Source organism: Natrix helvetica, assembly GCF_964273705.1.
Source record: "Natrix helvetica genome assembly, chromosome: 4".
Lineage (NCBI taxonomy): Eukaryota > Metazoa > Chordata > Lepidosauria > Squamata > Natricidae > Natrix > Natrix helvetica.
The window spans coordinates 19,973,347-19,994,049 of record NC_138550.1 but is presented as its reverse complement, the minus strand read 5'-3'; the positions used below and the strand labels follow the sequence as shown (position 1 = coordinate 19,994,049).

At 38.3% G+C, this 20,703-nt stretch overlaps 1 protein-coding gene across 1 annotated transcript; it reads right to left on the bottom strand.

The window, feature by feature from the left end:
• Positions 1-10,293: 10,293 nt before the first annotated feature.
• FDX1 (ferredoxin 1) lies at positions 10,294-19,863 on the bottom strand. Its single transcript, XM_081952463.1, has 4 exons — positions 19,510-19,863; positions 15,379-15,503; positions 12,843-12,972; positions 10,294-10,747 (listed from the first exon to the last, which is right to left on the bottom strand). Exons 1-4 carry the CDS (start codon positions 19,791-19,793, stop codon positions 10,633-10,635), a joined length of 654 nt encoding a protein of 217 aa, XP_081808589.1. The 5' UTR covers positions 19,794-19,863; the 3' UTR covers positions 10,294-10,632.
• Between the last annotated feature and the right edge of the window lie 840 nt (positions 19,864-20,703).

Sequence of the window (20,703 nt, the reverse complement as noted above, 5' to 3'; positions counted from 1 at the left end):
TTTCTATTGACCAAGAACAAAATTATCAAAGGAAAACTAAGAGATTAGTTTGGATAATAAATGTCAATTGTGCTGAGTTAAGGTTTAAATAGTTGACCATATAACTAGAAGCAGGAAAATTACCCACACATAATGGGGAAGAAAAGCAGGATTGAGTTGGAAAGATATTAGACTGGTATTTACATAAAACATATGGATTCACAATCAACAAGAATTACTGGAATAATGACATCACAAAATCATTAAACATTTTATGGGAGTTTAAAATTCAGACTGAACACACCAGACATTATTCTCATTGAAAAATATCATACCAATAAAGGAGAATATTTGTAGCTCAGGATCCTTCATGCTCTCTGAGTTTGCTTGTTTCCTTGAAGACATTACATTACATAAACTAGCTAACATCATCAGTGCTGGAAAAGAATCATGTTTGGCTTATTGATGCAACCATTTCAAGAGGCACTGATGTTGCAAACAAAGAATTGAAAAAGATTACAAAATACTGAGATTTGGAAATAAGAGATTGCAAAACTTTGGAAGTACTATTAGAAGAGAATATAGGTGTGGTTCAGGGTTGAAGTGTGGAGTTCTTGGTGCTCTCTGAGCTTGGTTGTTTGCTTGCAGACATTTTGTTACCAGACTGATGGTACCACAGTGGTGGGATCAGGGGTGGGTTCCTGCCAGTTCTAACTTCTTCTATAGAAGAGGTTCCACAAATCTACAGTGCCGTTTAGAAGCGGTTCCAGCTCCCTCTCCCCCACCCGTCCGCACATTATCAAGATGAAGAGCGAGAGGAGGAATTCTGGGAGTTGAAGCCCACAAGTCTTAAAGCTGTCAAGTTTGAACACCCCTGGGGGGTGTTTTTCTAAAGAGTTAGGGGTGCAAGGGTCTTGTAACTTGACAGCTTTAAGACTTGCGTGCTTCAATGCTAGAGTTCCTGAGCCAACATTTGGGTTGCTAAGCAAGAGCATTAAGTGAGTTTCACCACATTTTACAAGTTGACCACGCCCATCCAGTCACATGACTGCCAAGCCACTCCCACTTGGTCACATGGCTGGCAAGCCACTCCCACCCAGTCACATGGCCAGCAAGCCACTCCCACAAAGCAGGCCACACCTACAGATGAGGTTCTAAAAATGTTTGAAACCCACCACTGGGTGGGATCCTCCCGGTTTAACAACCGGTTCGGTGATCGCACAATTTGCTGCACGTGCATGCGCAGTTTGAAGAAATCTTCACTTCCAGGTTTCCTCAGAGGAATAACACAGCTGATTCATGCAGCAATCTGCTCTCCCGCGCGAATCAGTTGAGAAGATAAAGGTAGGAAAATAGCGCAGGCGGGCCCATTTGATCGTCGGGCGAAATGGTTTGCTCCCAGCTGATCGTCGAAGCTACCGGTTCACCTGAACCCGTAGAATCCCACCCCCGGATTAGCATCTTCAGTGCACCTTCAGCAACCTTGGTGAAGGTTTTACCTGGGCTGGTAATGAAGTGACTGTAAGCTCAGAGGACACCAAGGATTCCAGTTTGGATTTAGTTGACACTGGTGTCAATTGCAGTTGGGGCACTGGGCACAATGCCTCAAGGACTTAGAAATTGAATTGTTTAAATCTAGCACAACTAATGATTGCCCAGCTATAAACAGCAGCACAGTTGGGCAACTCATCTATAATTAGACATTAACTTCCTGATTCCCAAGCCCTTTGGCAGAGTTTGAATCACGAAGCGGTCATGGGCTGGGATGCGCAATTAGTGGAAGTGGAATTAAATACAACCTTGAGTTGTCAGCATGATGATGCAAGAGAACATGAATTATGTTATATTATTTATTTGGCTATTGCCTATCGAAGGATAAGATTGCATTTCTGCAAAATGTGCCCAACAGTTGCGTTTCTCTTCCATGCTTTGCTGAGAAATTGAAACTAGATTACTCTCCTCCTCCAGCTCCTTCTCTTAAATCAAATTTGGCAACTGTTGCCAGCAAATCTAGCCCCCACCCCGTCAACCTTTTGTCAATTATCGACAAGAGCCGTAATGAACAAGAGATACTGAGCAAGCAGGAACAGAAAATGACAACGGAAGCGTTTTGAATATTAAGAGGATATGCAAATAAGCCAGGCCATATGCTGCAAGAAAAAAGAAAGAAATGTCCCTTGGGTCACACAGTTTTCTTCCATTGTTCCTATTTTCAGATTCTTTGTAATAAAACATGAGCTGAATTTTAAACTCAATAAAAATAATAAAAATTGATTCATTGGATTTTTTTCTTAGATGGAAGCTTTTGCAAAGCATAGGAGTCCTGCATGGCCCATAAGAGTTTAGAAAATCTTTGGGATGGGATCCTAATTGTACCTATGAATGAGGTACAGTAGGCAGGATCTTTGTAAAGTAGGATTGCAAAGTCATTGCAAATTCATAGCCTCTGAATCTATTGATCTGTGACTCACCTTATTCCCTTGCCATTTGTCATCATAAAAACAACTGGTCCTCAGTGAGGATTTCTATACTTTTTTCCTTACCTGGGAGAGCCTGAAAGCGATTGACTCCTTGGAGTTATGTAGGGAATGAAGATAATAAGCAGTTGGCTATCTAGATCAGGAGTCTCTAACCTTGGCAACTTACAGAATTCAGCCCTCCAGGCTTAAAGTTGCCAAGGTTGGAGACCCTGATCTAGATGGTTGGTGGTGAGGAAAGAGACAAAGAAGTAGAAATCCATCTGTTCTAGTGGAAAAATGTTTACAAAAAACCTCAATATGCAGTTGAGTAAAAATTCCATTATTTTAGAGGCAGTATTTGCAGATAGGACTGACATCGGAAGCTCGCCAAGAAGGTTTAACAATACTTTTCTGAGGTATTTGTTTTAAACATTATTTTTCCAGATAGGCTCTGAAACTAAATTCTCTAGTTGGGAAATCTGATTCAATCCCAGAGTACTTTGATGTGACTTCAGTTGATCTGTAATTCCCTAATGGGTAGTTCATCATACTTCCTAAATGTTATATACAGTTGACAGAGTTTTCCATATGGAAGTCTACTCCTATTAGCATCAAAGTTGTTTAACCTCCCCCTGCTTTTATTTATAATTTTTTGAATAAATAATGTTAAATGGATGAAGATTCTAGAGTCTAAATGAAGCAGATACTGTAGTGAACTATGTAAATATTTTCCTGATTTTCACTGATGTTCTAAACAAAACTAAAACAAGTTGTAAGCTGCCTAGAGTTATTTGAGTAGGTGGCCTACAAATAAATGTAATAAATAAATAACGAATTGCTCCCTGTTGAGGAGAGAAAAGGGAGTACTGTAAGGACACTGCAGTAAGGGTGACAAGGTGGAAATAATCTCCACTCAAACTTAAGCTTCGAACTGCAAAACTAAAAATCAAGTGCAAGTAAAACTGAACCAGGAAGGAATTTCAGATTCAGAAGAACTGTTGCTTCGTAGAAAGAGTTGTAAATGTCTACACAAGATTATACCACGGTTACTCATTATTTCTTGTGCTGCTTCTACAATAATCTATTTCTCTTTGTAGCAATTGTGGTAAAAGTTCATTGTGTTTGCGCAGCTCAATGATTTGAATTTGTTACACTTTGGACTCTTTATACAGTGGATTCTCCACCACCACCAGATATATTCCAAGTATATCGTTTTCCATCCAGCAGATTTTTATGGAACATTCCTTTAGAATGCTGGTTGCAATTTTATCAGCAATGTGTTCCTTATTTCAAAAACTTGTTTTTGCACATAACTGCCCAAAGTTAAAATGTACTTTTTTAAATAAAATGTATTTTATATCCTGTATCATTGATCTAACTTCCCAAAGGATGGAGGGACAGGGAAGCTAATTTCCCTAGCTATGTGCCTTAAATCTACAAAGGTCAAGAAGCACTTTATCTAACATCTCTGTTTTAGTATTGTTTTTTTCATTTTTTTGATTACAAGTCAGGTCTTAGGCCAGCGATGGCGAACCTTTTTTGGCTCGCGTGCCAGAAGTGGGGGGAGCGCAGGGGGGTCGTGTGCAGGCATGCCGCACCCATAATGCAATGCGCGACCCCCCAGTGCGCATGTGCGCACAACGTGTGACCCCCCATTTTTACATGCTTTTTTCGCCCTCCCCAGGCTCCAGAGGCTTTATAGGAGCCTGTGGAGGGTGAAAAGAGCCTCCCCCACCTCCCCCGGAGGCCCTCCGGAGGCTTCAGGGACCGTCCGGAGGCTTCCCTGATGCCTTCGGAACGCTTAAAACGACCCTCTGAGCAACCTGGAAGTGACTTCCGGTTTGCTCGTAGGGTCGTTTTAAACGCTCCGTAGGCTTCAGGGAAGCCTCCGGACGGTCCCTGAAGCCTCCGGGGGGGCGGGGGAGGCTCTTTTCGCCCTCCCCAGGCTCCTATAAAGCCTCTGGAGCCTGGGGAAGGCAAAAATAGCTTTTAAAAAAGTCAACTCAGCTGGGCAGTGCGCGCATGCGTACTGGCCAGCTGACAGGGCAGTGCCTCGCGTGCCCTGACAAATGGCTCCGCGTGCCACTTGTGGCACGCGTGCCATAGGTTCGCCATCACTGTCTTAGGCTGTGTAGTTCTCTTGCAACAGGTTTAAGGGGGGTGGCAACATGTCAGTTAAAGGTAACCCCAAAACAGATAAGTGGTGGCAATAAAAACTATCAAGCATCTACGCCAGTGTTTTTCAAATTTGGAAACCTAAGATGCGTGGACTTCAACTCTCAGAATTGTGTCTTTACATTTTAAAAGTTGTTGAGGCTGAAAAACATTGAACTTACACTGAGGACAGAAGATGGTATTAAGATGTGTGTATGTGAAATCTTTAGGAATGAAAGGTTGAAATCTCCCATTTTTTAATCTCATCTTCACAACTGTCACCAGATATCTGGATCAACTAATGGGCTATCTTTAGATATGTTTATCTCACGAAGTACAGTACCTCACTCTTCCATAAGGATTAGTAGTATTCTGACTAACTTGATTTTGTCTCTCTGGGAAAGCTTTACCAGGACCTTATTTAGAAGAAAAAAAAAGACTCAAAGAAGGGGTTCTTACCTTTTGGGGAGACTGATTCCCTTTCACCATCTAATGAAACCAACGGACACCTTCTCATAATTAATTACTCAAATGCATAAAACGCATAAATTGTGTAACAAAGGAAACCTATTATGCTCAAATACTAATATCAAAATATTACTGGCATGTATGGATATTTAGGCACAAAAGAACCTTGGAACTAACAATTGTATTGATCATTATTATTTACATAGTTTTGGAGAAAAGGGTACTGTGCACAATAAAATGTATTCTGTTCCCACTTTATAAGGGTATAATACTTTAACATAGTATTGAAATTAAATCCTATTTTTGCAGGCTGGAGGCCCATCAATTACTTTGTTGCCTATGTTATTATTGAATGAAAAAACTAAATTGCAGCTAAATTGTAGCTAAAGGTTACTGAAAATAAAGTCGTAATTTTATATACATCCAAGTTCACGGACACCCTGAAAACAAACCCTCAGGTTATTAAAGACCCCATGAAGTATAAAAAGCTGCGGAAGTCACTTCCATGACCCAGTGCAGGAAACCTCCCAATAAACCCTTTCTTTTTATCTAGAAAACTGGCTTTATTAATTTTAGAAGGGAAATTTTCATTAAAAGTTCCCCAAACTGCAGAGTTCCATAGTTTTGAGTTTCAGGGCAGGCCCAATAGTTTCTGTATTTGGGGGTTTAGGCAGAAAGATTCAAATTCTCTCCCTTTTTATTTTCCTTGAATTGGGCTGAAGGGATATAATCTGGGTAAGAGGGTTAAGAACTTTTCAACTGGACAGACCAGGATGCCAGGAATCATAGCTACCATTTCCTGGGGAACTCTTGGAAAAAGGGATAGGCCAGAAGGTATTTATGTTATCATCCCTTCCATTTTACAGGTTGTTAGTTGCGAAGTCGTGTCCGACCCATCGCGACCCCATGGACAACGTTCCTCCAGGCCTTCCTGTCCTCTACCATCCTCTGGAGTCCATTTAAGTTCATGCCGCCGACTGCTTCGGTGACTCCATCCAGCCACCTCATTCTTTGTCGTCTCCTTCTTCGTTTGCCCTCAATCTTTCCCAGCATTAGGCTCTTCTGTAGTGAGTTTTACAGTACTGTACATATAAAAATAAATATTGGTGATACATATTAATATATCTTATTTTGCAAGAACAGCCCAGGTTTTTGGAGAAATTTTAAACACAAGAGAACTGTACTCAACCTGGAACTGAAGGCAGCTGGAAAGAAAGAAAAAATCTACTCCCTTTTGGAGGATTTATGTCCAATTTGCCAAAAAAACAAAAAAAGGCAGAAGAAAATTGACAAAAGAGTATCTCAGTACTAAGTATAACAATTTTCCCAGTCTAATATGCTGTATGTATTTTAGCTGTTATTATCCTCATTCTTTGCAGGATAATAAGAATTGTAGTTAGAAGCATTTAAAATGAAAGTTTAGATTATTTCATTGTTTTGGCAGACTGTGGCAAAGTTCAATAGATCCTATATAGCATGGAGCTATCGCTAAGGAATTGTTCTAGAAGTTATATACTTTTATTAATAATCTTGCCATTCTTGGTACACAACCCAATTTGACCTGATGAAATTTCCTTATCAATACCCCAGGTTTCAGGAGAACACCAAGATAGTTAGCTTCATGCAGTCCTTTCAAACAGAAATTCCCAGATGAGCTTTCCCTCTGCAAGAGATAAGCCAGCGAGAAACAAAATGAAAATCGCTGCGTTTTGAGAACATAAAGTAACTTTTTCTCTTTCCCAGCACACATGATAATCTTTAAGATCTAAAATTCCTGATATGAAAAAAAAACTTTTTTAAAAACATGCTTTACAAACAAGAGATATTTCATTCTTTAAAAAAAAGAAACTTCCCTCCTAAAAGCAAGTTTTCCCCTCCGTTGCGATTAGTGGAAATTGCAACAAAATATTGCAGTTTGTGGCATGCTCTTCAGAGTGCCAACTAGCAAGGTATTCAGAGAATGGGTTCATTGATAATGATTAAGTTTGCACAATCCAATCAACCAACTGTATTTAACCAAGTGTTGTTGTTAACCTAATGGGATCACAGAACTGTTCTCAAAAGATCAAATTTATTACTGCCTACAGAAGAGGGCCTTCTGAATTTGACCCCATTGTCAAAGACCAATTTTTCTGGCATACAAGAGAGAACCATCTCCTCTGCTGTTTCGGTATATGCATTCCCTTTAGAGACACATTTGGTAAATCTCACTAATCTTTCCTTAGATGATTTTAATATTTAACTTTAATCGTACTTTATTCATATATTAACTTCCGTTGACTGTTTTCAGTATAAACCAGAGCAGAAGATAAATCCTTAAATCTGTCTAATAAAAGAAGTCGTATAATCCCTGCAAAATTAACCAAGAATAACATCCTGAATTTGCTGTCAGCCAGATTTAACAGCTGGTACACATTTTGGCATTTAAACCTGCTCAAGCTAATACTTTGTTTTTCCAAAATGAATCTGTGATCCTTCAAATTATGCACTTATTACAAACTAATTCAAAAGACAATTGTCAAAACAGGAAGCATCATTAATTTAAAAATATGAGAATCCACCAAAACAGTTATATAAAATGTGGTGCAAATTTGGCTGATAGATTTTTTTTTAAAAAAAATCAAAAACTGTATTTTTTTTACAAAAAAACATTAGATTTTTAAAACAAACATTTCTTCCTATTATTCAAATGGCATTTTTCCAAATGACAGTCTATCCATATATGATCTCCCACTGTTCCCAGAATTAGATGCAAGGGTCTTTGGCAACAGCCAGAGCCTAAAAAAACTGATGGAGTAACTCTTTTAAGATCTAAACTATTGTCACAATACACAGAGCAAACAGGCATTAGAATTGAAATGTTAACCATTTCTATCTCCCACCTCATGCGGGTAAAGTTATCAGTAATGGAAAAAGTTCTAAGCTGTCCTATGGACTCTTGAATCTATGAGTGATTTTTTTCTTCCACTTTAAATCTACAATTGATAAAAGAAACATAAAGCATGGCCAACAGTCCTGGAATGCAGCTTTGGCTTTTCTATTAAAGCCAGATGTACTAAGCCGGGGTAGAAGACACAATGGTGCTCTCAAATCTATTTTGCAAAAACTTCACAACTGAAAAATCAAAGCACATTCACAGAAAAAGTTAATGAGTGATTGTCTTCCTCTGCCAGTTATACTCAGTACAGAGTATTATTATTTTTTGCTATACCAGCGTAGCAAGGACGAACATAATATGACTTTGTTGTGTGCGAAAGGGTTATTATAAACTGTTTATATTTTATTGTTCAAATATTATGCACCAAAATACATTTATTTCAAATATAGGAGACTAAGACTAAGGCTCAACCAGCTGTTAGTCCTGAAAGTTCTCCAGGTTATTCTGGACCAACCATTCTTTTGCAACCCAACCGATCTCCCATGAATATTATTATGGGAAAAATAAAAGCCTGAAGGCTAGGAAGACATCCGTTGCTTTAACCATTTATATTTGTTTCAAGAAAAACTCTTCCTTCCAGTCAAAGATGATTTCCTGACAATTGTTAATACTCAGAAAATGAAAAACATCTGCTCACAAAGAAGGAGAAAACTAGATACAAGGTTTATTTTCAGATTCTGAAAAAATGCTAAGTACTGCATTAGCAGTTTAAATAATCTATATTTATAAGATAGGTACAAAACTGATACTAAGTGTTGACTCTACCTAGTTCAGGGGTGTCCAAACTTGGGAACTTTAAGACTTGTGGACTTCAACTCCCAGAATTCCCCAGCCAGTGCTGGCTGGGGAATTCTGGGAGTTGAAGTCCACAAGTCTTAAAGTTCCCAAGTTTGGACACCCCTGACCTAGTTTTTCATACCAGCTTTTTCAAGAAACATTTTTAAAAAGAAAGCACAGATCACCTTGACAGTGAAGTTTGCTTGCACTTGTCGTTTCATAGCACTGTTGTTTTCAATAGTTCATGAAGATAAATCAAAATATCCAGTGTCCATGAAGATTTTTTTACAACAAAATCTAAGACATTTACATTTCTTCTCTATTTTCAAAATGGAACAGGAACAGAGGACTGAAATCATACCTCCCTCCCTTTCTTCTATTTCCAATGGACAAATTGTAATCCATATGACTATTTAGCTCTTAAAGACTGACAAGAGGAACATGACAGTGTATATTTTTTCCTTAGCTCATTTAATTTTCAATGGCTTAAGTGCATACTGGAAATAATTTAATCATATTCTTTTATATAACATACGAAACACTACAAATTAATATTCTATGTAGTCTGAAGGCCCATGCTTCAGCATATATGAAAAACTTCAAAAGATGGAAGAGACTCAAATGTTCCATGTAAGAAATACCATGGCTTTGGTATTTCTATGTAAGAAATTTCCTACATCACTTTGGACCAGGGTATCCTAAGGAATTTATTTTATTTATTTATTATTCACATTTATAGACCGCCCCCTCTCCCGGAAAGGACTCGGGGCGGTGAATGCCTGTTGCATCTCTCAGTTGTCTACATTCTGAGGTAATCTGAGCCCCTCATTTAGGGGTCTGACAGATATGAGATGGGCGGTAACTGAAAAAAGCCCCTTCTAAGCTTCTGATGTTCTCTCACCAGAGAAGCCCACTTGAATGTTGCTATTTGTACTAGAACAGGGGTCTCCAACCAACTGGCTGAGGAATTCTGGGAGTTGAAGTCCACAAGGCTTAAAGTTGCCAAGGTTGGAGACCCCTGTCCTAGAAGAAGACATTTTTATTTCAAAATTTTAATTGTACTGTCTATTTTGCTGCCAGTTTTAATCTGTGGATAGAAGAGGAAGTGGGTTAGAAGTTGAACATTTGATTTAAAGCCCCATCACAATGGAATATACGGCTCCTTTTTTTTTCTATTAGGGAGAATATTTCTATCATTCTGGGAATAAGACACCTGTTCATGAAATGAAGCATATCACAAAACCAGAAATGCATCTTTGCTGATGCAATATCTTTAAAATAACATGGTACTCATGCAGTATTTCTGATTTTAAAAACCTCTGGAAATGCTTCCAACATATTGGCTACAACATGGCATACAACTATGAATATACAATTCCTAGGAGATTCAATAAGATTTTGTACAATTAGACAATCTTACAATTAATTTGCACCAAAATTGATCAGCTAATAGCGAATAATATCACTAGTGATTTACTCTCTGGTAAATGTATTTTCAGTAGTTCAATGTGAAACATGTAATTTAAAAAGTGACTTTTATTCTCAGCTACCGCAAATCCAGCATGTAATTATTACTTTGGGAAAACATGAGTGCAGCAGGAGTAATGATGCATTATTAAAGGAAAATAAAAGGAGTGATTTCCTGCTCTTTAACTGTATTTTATCATGTTTCTATCACTCCACAGGTCTCTTCTAAATACCTTCTTCTTTTATCCTCTCAAAATAAGGCTGACTGTAATTTTAAAAAATTCATACCTTAACATAGATAATCAAAGATGAGTATTGCACTTTCTTTAAAAATTAGAAATAAGTAGTAAAATATTTTTAATATCATGAAATACACCCTAAAACATTATTTTATGGGTTCTTGCTCATATCTACACACTGGCGGGCATCAGCAACAGCTTCAGGCACTCGGACAGTCATATTGTTCATATATTTCTTCAAGCAAATTTGACAGCCCAAACGTGATCTATAGAAGGGAAAAAGCACGTTGTATGAATGACAATATTATAACATTCTACTACTGTAATATTACAATGTTTGAAGTTTCAATGGCACTGAAAAATGTGTCTGATGTTTGTTTTTCACACTTATGTTGTAGCATCCCATGGTCACGTGATCAAAATTCAGATTTGGCAACTGAATCATATTTATGATGGTCGCAGTGTCCCAGGTCACGTGATCAACTTTTGCAACCTGACAAGCAAAGTCAATGGGGAAGCCAGATTTACTCAAAAACTATGTGACTAATTTAACAAGTGCAGTGATTTCACTTAACAACTGTGGCAAGAAAGAGCATAAAATGGGGAAGAACTCAAGTAACGACTGTCTTGCTCAGCAACAGAAATTTTGGGCTTAGTTATGGTTGTAAATGGAGGACTACCAGTACAAAATTACAAGCACAAAATATATTGATGGAGGATAAGAAGCTAAAGTCTACTCAATGTTATATGCAAGGACAAAAAACTGAAGAGACTATGGATTACATATATTTAGCCTTAAGCCAGTCTTTCCCAACTTGGCACCCTCCAGCTGTATGCACTTAAAGACCCAAAATTCCAAGAGTAATCACATTGACTGGGAGCTGTGGCATCTATATCTGGAAAAGGCCTTGACTGGGGAAGACTAATTTAGATAGTTCGGTTTGCTTTGCAAATTCACTTCTTTGCGTATTTTCTAGCTAGGGGAGAAAGGCTAATTTTAAATTCCCTATATCCAATCTGTATAACATATATCTGTGATGGCGAACCTACGGCATGCATGCCAGAGGTGCCATCGCCCCAGTTCAGCTCCGCCATGCGCCTCCTGACGACCAGCTGGTTTTCAGGTTTCTGCTGTGCATGCACAGGGCACGTGCGGGGGGGGGGGGTCGTGCATGCGGGGGGGTCACACACACACATGCGCAGAGGGCGGGTCGTATGCGTGTGGGGTCATGCACGTATGCTCAGGTGGCGCACACATTGCATTTTGGGGTTTTGGCCACGCACGCATGCACGCTTTGGGCACTCGGACGAGAAAAGGTTAGCCATCACTAACATATATTATGATTAACTCTTTATTCCATTAACTTTTTGACATAAGAACCAAGGATTTGTAATAGAGAAATATTTTCTTTCAGGTTACATAAGAATATGGCAAAAAAAAGTTTACAAAACTTACGCAAATTTCATGGAAGACTAATTTAAATAAATGAATTTCTTTGTTCTGTGAAAATCTAACATTGTTTTAGATATTAATTTTGAGAAGACATTAAGCAAAGCTTGGAAAGATAAAGAAAATAGGGATATACCAACATTGGACAAGAAACATTCCTGCTTTTAAAGGCCAAAGTTCAAAGCCTAGGTATGGACAACATAAGTCAACTTTGCAAATAGGTTTGGATTAAACTCGTAAACCACCATTAGACAAATCATGTTCAGTCCTCTCCTGATTTGATAACTGATAATACTTTGCAGATAAAAAGTAGATAGTAACATCAGCAAGGATAACAAACACACTAACAACTGGGCACATTTGAAAATTTGAATTTTGAAAGTGGTAGTAAATATTCTAGCACAATGTCCATTTATGACAGGTACAGTGAGTATGTTCAATCACAAAGTGTTAATGAAGTTAATTCTTACCACATTCTATAGCACTCCCCTATCTGCTCCTTATTATCTCAGGGCATCTCAGTTTTCTAAACAGGGAGCACATTTAAACAGAACTTTGGACTGCAGCTGTACACTATTCTCTAAGAATGCTCATAAACCTATATGCAGTGCAGGAATATTTTAAAAAATAAAACAATACTGTATTTATGTTTTTTTATATATTTAATTGTATGCCATCCAGAATCATTTTGCGACTGAGGAAGATGGTCTCCAAATCTGATGTATAAATAAATAAATCTCTTTTAAAATCTAAAAAAAACATTAAAGAGAAGGTGAAAAAACGAGCATGTCTGTCAAGAGTAATTTCCATGGGCAGATAGACACTGCTTGTCCTTGATCTAAGCAGCACATAGTCAATTGAATAAAAACAGCGAAGATATTCTCAACAATTTTATGTTGATTTCACCTTACCTCTCTGTCAAGCCATAGGCAAGGTCCAGCATATCCATTTCTTCATCTGTGATGGCATCTAATTTTTCAAATATGTGGTCTTCAAAGATTAAGTGACATGTAGAGCAGGCAAGTGTTCCTTCACATGCACCTAAAATTAAATTAGGTACACACTTAATTCATTACCTTTCAACATCACTTTGTGTTCATCATTCAACATCAACAACATAATCCCATACATTAATGTGAGATAATCACCTCTGTACAGAAACCTGGCAGTATATAAAGTGGGGAGAGTGAGTGGAAGGACTGGTGCTATCTCTTCCTGACAATTAACATTTCACAGCCATTATGGCAAACAATTTATGAAATAAGCTTAAAGTGCTATGAAAGTTGCAACACAAATCAGGACAATTTTAATTCAACACATCTGAATTAAAGGACTTAAATATCTGAGGACATAAGGTTGAAGAAGGTAGTTACAATATTTGTACCATATAGTTTAAATATATAGTATGCAACATCAGAGGCATCCTCAATTAGTAATGACAGATCAGGATAATGTAGGCAGGAGATTTATCTATGCCTATAATACAGATAAACTACAGCTATAAAATCAAAATTAAAAAATACAACTTGAGCAATAGTGTTGTAACAGCAATATCATCTTTTAATTGAACAAGAATTATGCTTAAACATGAGAAGGATTTCATCAAGCAGGCAAATATTTAAAGCCTTAAATGTCAACATGTTGTTTGTATGCCTGCTATGCCCCCTAGTGACATAAAAAAGCTGAAACAGACATTTGCTTTTCTGTAATTGATCGGTTTTTTTTTAGAGGACTAAGAATTTTAAATATGGACAATACTAGACTTTTCAATTTTATTTTCTATATCTGGAATATTAAAAAAATATGAGGTCTGTTTCAAGATGCCATATCATTCCACTGTGTTAACATATGCAAATTAGTCTTTGAGGCTAATTTTTTGCTTTCTGGGAAATACTAAGTTGGCTATTCCTTAATCCTGACATTTTTAGTTCTGTTAATCATAATTTATCTACCTTTTAAAAAGTTTACTGTTGTACTGCCTATATGTTGCAAACTTCCATAACTCACTCAAAAAGGCTGTATTAAAATATTTTGGAATAAACATATTTCAGAAAGTGATACTAGGTTCAGTGCAATGCATTAGATCAGTGTTTCTCAAACTTGGCGACTTTAAGTCCTGTGGACTTCAACTCCCAGAATCCCCCAGCCAGCATAGCTGGCTGGGGAATTCTGGGAGTTGAAGTCCACAAGACTTAAAGTCGCCAAGTTTGAGAAACACTGCATTAGATAATTCTATGGCTTCAAAGAAAGCAAAACCAGAAGGGTCACATATCTGACGCCAAAGAAAGCGGCAGGTTAAACAGTATAGCAAAGATAATACTCCCTAACTATATGTGAGTCACATATTTTATTTAAGCCATAATCCAGTTTGTTTGCTTTTGGCTTATGGTTACCTGTGGAATCCCTATGATTACATCTGTAAATGTTTGCTGATGTGTTAACAATTATTTTAAAATTTGCTTCCATGTCCTGTCTGAAAATTATGATAATATGGTTTAACACAACGTATAAATCCAGCTCAATGATCATTCATTCAATGACCATTCAAAATTATGACAAAGCTGAACAAAGAGACTAAGAACTGATGCCCGAAGTTACTGCTATTGCAGCACCCCTGCAGTTACGTGACTTGCACTGTGACCTTTTAGCAGCCCATTTGCAATTATGACAGTTTGCCAAGCTTCCATGATCATCATTTGCCATCTTTCCTGTCAGTTTTTCCAGATAGTCAATGGGAAAATGTCCGTTTGGGGGATGGAACTTTTTCAACCATCAATTTGGGGGCAAAAGGGCTGCCTGCCAGATTGATTTTATCCCGTGCGGGGCAGAGTTCCTCCTCTCCCACTAAGCATTTTGGTTGCTCTCAAAAGATGCTGGCTGAAAAAGTCTGTGGGGAGAGCCAAGTGGGATTTGGGCACAGGGTGCTTACAGTATGGGTATTTGGAGCCAGCCTGTCAGCCTGATTTTGCCTCATGTGACTAAAATCCATCTGGCCACATGCAGCAGTTCTGCACACAGAGGGGAGCTGCCTGCCCCCCTTTGGCAGGGAGCTCTTTCACTCCATCCACTTAACCACTACAAAGGGGAGAGATGGTGTTGTGGTTGTTGAGCAAGGTGCTCATGTGGGTATCTTGCTTAAAGACTGCAACGATTTAAAACCAATATTGCAGGCTCAGTTGTGGTTATAAATCGAGGAGTACCTGTAGAAGAATAAACTACAATTCACTAATACTGACTGATGTCAGAACAAACACATAGCTGTGAAAGAGTTACACAAACCAACAAGATTATTCTTTTTCTTAATTTTAGGAAAAAAAACCCAAACCCTTATACTAGTGCTTTTGCTTAGTTGTTGTTAATTTTGAATCAAAAGTCACAGTTTCAATTCTTTTTTTTTTTTTTAAATCAACTTAAATTTCTTATAGGAAAGGAAATATATTTACTTACCAAATCCATCTATGTCTAGATTACTATCTATCACAACATCTAGAAGGGAATCTCCAACCTTTCCTTTGGCTGTTAATTTATCACCGTCACGATTTACAAAGTGCACTGTAACTTTTTCTTCCGAGCTTGGGGGAAAAAAATCAGTACCTTATTGTTCTTTTTTAATCCAATTTTTTTACAACATTGTTTTTCAATACAGTAAATATTGGTTTACGGAGACTAAATAGATTTATTTAGAAAACTTACATGGCTTCCTGTCTTATACTCTCAATGACATTCCATAGAAACAAAATAAAATCTCCCAACAAATACTATCATGGAACCGTCCTCAGACTTAAGATACCAATAACAATAAACCCAACTCCAAAACCCATAATTCCAATACACTCATATAATTCCTCATATAAGAGGAATTAGGGCAGGAGGAGAAAGAGAGAGGAGGGGAAATAAAGACAGCACCATACAATCAGGGAAAGGCTTTCTGAAACAACTTTGTCTTCAACTACTTTCAAAACATCGTCTTGATAAAAATAGTTGAAAGATGAAATTGTTTCAGAGAACCTTCCCATGATTTTATGATGATACCTTTATTTCTTTTTGTCCCTGCCCCCACTCTAATTTTGGTCTGGTACTGTTTGCTGTTGTTCTTGCTGTCGTTTGTTAAATTCTTATGTGATTTCATATGCTGCTATGAATGTTTGAGTTCTTCTATTAAATTCTATGTAAGCTGCTTAAGAGTCTTTTTGATTACAGTATAAAGGGCCATTTTTAGGTGCTGGTTTTTAATCTTAAAGCCCTCTAAAGACTTCATGTCTGTGTACTTGCAGGACCAGTTTCCCAATCAGAATTAGCCTGCCTTGTACATTCATTCTTAAGAGAGAATGCTGTGGAACATTGATTAAAGACAAAACTGCATTTATTCCTTATTATTCCTATGCAGTGTGTTTGTGTGTGTGTGTGTGTGTGTTTGTGTATATAGAGCACTGAGCAATAACACTTAGATTTATGCACCGCTTCATAGTGCTTTAAATCACTAAGCAGTTTACAAGTCAGCATATTGCCCCCAACAATCTGACTTCTCATTTTACCAACCTCAAAAGGATGGGACTCTGATTTAACCTTGAGCCACTCAGGATCGAACTCCTGGCAGTGGTCAGAATCAGTCTGCAATACTGCATTCTAACCACTATGCACCACGGCTGCTACAGAATCTATATCTCTATAGATTCCTTGTTTATGTAACTAAGATGGCAATCATAATTGCCAAGATGTCACTCCGGATTTCATCTCATCACAATAACAAATATAATTTATGTTAGATACAGATTGATATGCACTATGACCATTTAGAGTGGCACAGAAATGCCAAGATTTATATATCTGCATTTATTGTGTAGGTGGACTAAGTTGAAGAAACAATAAGGCAAAATAACAAAAATGAAAATATCACAATTGTGAACATTAAAATGGTTGAATCATTTAAATTCTCTGCTACAATCTCTATCAGAAAAACCACTCAGCTCAGAGGTTAGAGACTGAATATTTCCAAAGCACCTATAATCATGTATTTTTCATATTCATCCTTATAGCAATCAAAGGCATTTACATAATATAAAAACCATTTAAAACATCCTTGGTACAAACTACTATTAAAAATAAAAACAGCATAAACAAGACATAATACAAACAATACAAAACAGAAGTTAGAGATGGAGGTGTTTCTTTGAAACTTTTAATAATTTCTAGAACATCCATAAGGTTATTTTTAGTAATTTTCAGAACATCAACAAGGAGGGGCTAGAGTGATCATTCCTGGGAGTTTGTTCCACAGTATCTCTGCTGCCAATGAAAAGCTGCATGTTCTTCCTTCAGTTCTTTAATCTCCTGAAAACAATCTCTAATCTCTAAGAATAATGATCTCATGTGGGATCATTTCTCTTAGTTTGAACTAACCAGTTTGACCAGTAATGGTTGGATTTTCTTTCTGGATATGTTGGATTCAGGCTATTGAATGCCTATTTAGATAACTTTTTTTTTTTGCTCATAGAATGTACAAGAACTTAACTGCTTACAATGACTCATCATGAAAAGGACAAGATAGCCTGAAAATTGAATGCTATTTGAATGAAAAAATGAGAAATCTCAGGGATGAAGACTAAATCAGAAAATAAAAGAAAAAAAAGTTTAGACAGCAATAGCGTTGTTCCCAGGAGCACATAGATACACCTCCACTGTTAACAAGGCTCAAGTTTTAACTTGAAGGATACTTTATTTTACTTAGCCTTTCTGATCTCAAATATGATAAGTGCACACAAATGCATATGCTGATAATGTTTAATTTGTTATTGTAGACAGATAGCCATCTCAAATTCATGACTGTGGACAGATAATTCCCCATCATCTTTCCAGGTCATTATTAGTGGCAGAAGAGTAGCAGTCATTGGTTGATTGTCAAATTGTGAATAGTGTATCCCAGCATCATGCCAGCAGTTGATTAAATAGCTACCTAACTGGGAGAACTAAAGCTCTCTGGAATGCCGGCCTTTGCCTTCTTATTGCTGTTTTGACGCTTCAAATAATCAAACAACTATAACAGCAATAGCACTTAGACTTATATACCACTTGAGAGTACTTTACAACCCTCTCTAAGCAGTTTACGGAGTCAGCGTATTGCCCCCTACAATCTGGGTCCTCATTTTACCAACCTCAGAAGGATGGAAGGCCGAGTCAACCTTGAGCAGGTCAGAATCAAACTCCTGGTACTGAGCAGTTAGTTAGCCTGCAATACTGCATTCTAACTACCAAGGCTCTTTTTAAGTCCAACTAAGCTGAATGAAGCAGAAATCTTGCACAAATACAAATATGCACTACTATATCAACATGGATAGAATCCAATATGCAAAACTTGTATGAGTTATTCTTTCCATGTGTATAGGACTGTGGGAAATTCCAGAGCAGATCTGGAATGCTTAGAGAATGTTTTTCTCTACTTTGCAAAAAGAAAATACAACTGCCAGAGAATGATAACACAAGCATAGGAGTTATTTTGCAATAGTGACAGGTTCTTACTTGATCTTCTCTTTTTTCATTTGAAGTCCAATTTCAGCAATCTAGTTTAAAAGAACAAGATGGATCTTGCGCCCATGTAAGCAGAAGACTTCTAGGCTTGTTTCATATCGTGTGTGTATGTCTGTGTATGTGTGTGTATGTGAGATTCCTATTTGTTGATTGAATTGTGTTTACATGGAGAAACCATAATTACCAATAAGGAGAATATTTGTAGCTCAGGTGTTCTCTGAGCTTGCTTGTTTCCCGCAGAAGCAGTGACTAGCACCAATGATGTTACCTAGTTTGGGTAATGAAACAAGCCAAAAAAATAAGCAAACTCAGAGAGCACCAAGGACCCTTCAAACCATGGATTGCTTCGTTTCCCCCTTTAACTCTCAAAAAATAAAGGGGAGCAGTCTTACACAAGCAATTATTTGGTTTACATGATCAACTTTCACATAACTTGTGAAAGTAGCGGGCACTTCCTAAGATGAAAAGTCTTCACCTATGAAACTTTAGGCTATGGCATAGTTAATCACAGCTGATTGACCATCAGAGTTAGTAGGCTTTCATATTATATGCTTATAGAGTTTGCTAAGTCATAAACTAACAAATCTAAGTGAAAGGATGTTATGGAAAGCCAAAGTCACAAACAGGTAAGATCCTCTTCCAGATTAGACAGTACAGTTGACAGAGTAGTTGTACGGTTAATAGAACCACGGTTTATAGGTTCTTCTGGGCTCGAACAATACACTTAACTATAACGCGGCATTCACACAACACCAGGGTCATATTACAAAAAGCCGTTGTCGCAGCCCAGGTACAACAGTATTGCGTGGGTCGGCGACCGTGACCAAAGTCACGGCTGGCATATTCTGTGACCTCCGAGCTGACCTAGCCTAGCCCAGGTACTGCTCTACGCCTTTCTTCCGCCACCCAGCCCAGGTATTCACCCCTCACTTGGCGCTGTTAAAACTCCCTTGGAACGAGAGGAGAGGCGAGCGAGCTGAGAGCTGCCCGTCGCCCCACTTCCAAACTCAGGCCGGGAAGGTTGATTTGGCGAAGACAGGACGACGCTCCTACCTGAGCCCCGTCGCCGCGTGGAAGGACCGGCAAGAGCCAAGGCGGGCTGCGTTGTTCCAGCGACTGCCGGCTCGGAAAGAAGCCTCCAGGAGCCGCCAGCAAGAAGACGGTGCGGCTCGAAAGAGAAGGCGGAAGCTGCCCGAGGTGGCCATCTGTAACGGCGGGCGACGCCGAATCCCCACAGCCAGCAGAAAAGGCGAGCGCGAGCGACTTCCGCTTATTACTTCCCGAAATCCAAAGGTCGCTCCGTTTATCCAACCGGAATGCACGGAGGCTATTCTCATAGGTGTTTACGCTGCCGACGTCAGGGGGGGGCGCGAAATGCGCAAGAGTTCCCTCGCCTGGGAGACGGCTTACGCGAATTACGGAAATGAAGCTTTCGGGCGCACGCATGCCCGGAAGAATGCGGAGAGGGCGAGCGGCCGGGCTGGGAATCGCGCATGCTCTGCTTACCCGGCTGATCCTCGGCTCCCTTTTAGGGATTTGCGGAATGTATAACAGCGCAACAGTGGCTTGTTTTATTAAGTATATTTAAGCAAATGTCTAATCATGTCTTAAAGGTGTAACTTAGGTACTTAATGGATTTTATATGGTGTTTTTTTTAATTTCTAAAGGTGGTCTAAATGCAATGATTAACAGATTTGGTTTTCCGTTCGAGGTCCATTGCTTCGTAGCTTTGGATATTTAAACAACCTATTTTAATGCAGGGACTTTTTTCATTTTGAAATCTCCGTAAAATTAGCATAGGCTATTTTACACCAGTAGAGGGCAGAGCAAATCAAGGAAGGGAGCAACATTATGTGGGTTGTTGATGTGTAAGTATATGCATAATACTTAATGTGAAATGCTCCTGCTTCAACGTTTGTCATATAAAAAGAGATACCTTTCCAACATTGCCCCAACAATCCCTTCTCCCCATCAGTGAATTCACCATCGTATGCTAGCATAAAATTACCTTATTTACTACCCTGATGCCTCCACAAATGAGAGAGAATAACAAGTTTAATTCTAGAGACCCTATGAAAAGTAAAAACCTCATGCACGACGTGTAAAAAGCTAAATTACATTAGCTTAAATTAATAAGTGTGGATATAGAGAGAGTATTAGACTTGCATTTAGCCAGGAACTTGTGTTAATTATGGAAAAATAAATTTCATAACTAAGTTAGTTCCTGGGTAAGTGTTTACTTATATT

What these genes read in the sequence shown, in the direction of transcription:
- FDX1 (XM_081952463.1), bottom strand. Translation starts at nt 19,793, where the DNA reads ATGAGAATAGCCTCCGTGCATTCCGGTTGGATAAACGGAGCGACCTTT. An exon ending in CACGCGGCGACGGGGCTCAG is followed by an intron (nt 15,504 to 19,509) that starts GTAGGAGCGTCG and finishes TTTTCCCCCAAG; the next exon opens with CTCGGAAGAAAAAGTTACAG. An exon ending in GCCTATGGCTTGACAGAGAG is followed by an intron (nt 10,748 to 12,842) that starts GTAAGGTGAAAT and finishes TCCCTTCTATAG; the next exon opens with ATCACGTTTGGGCTGTCAAA.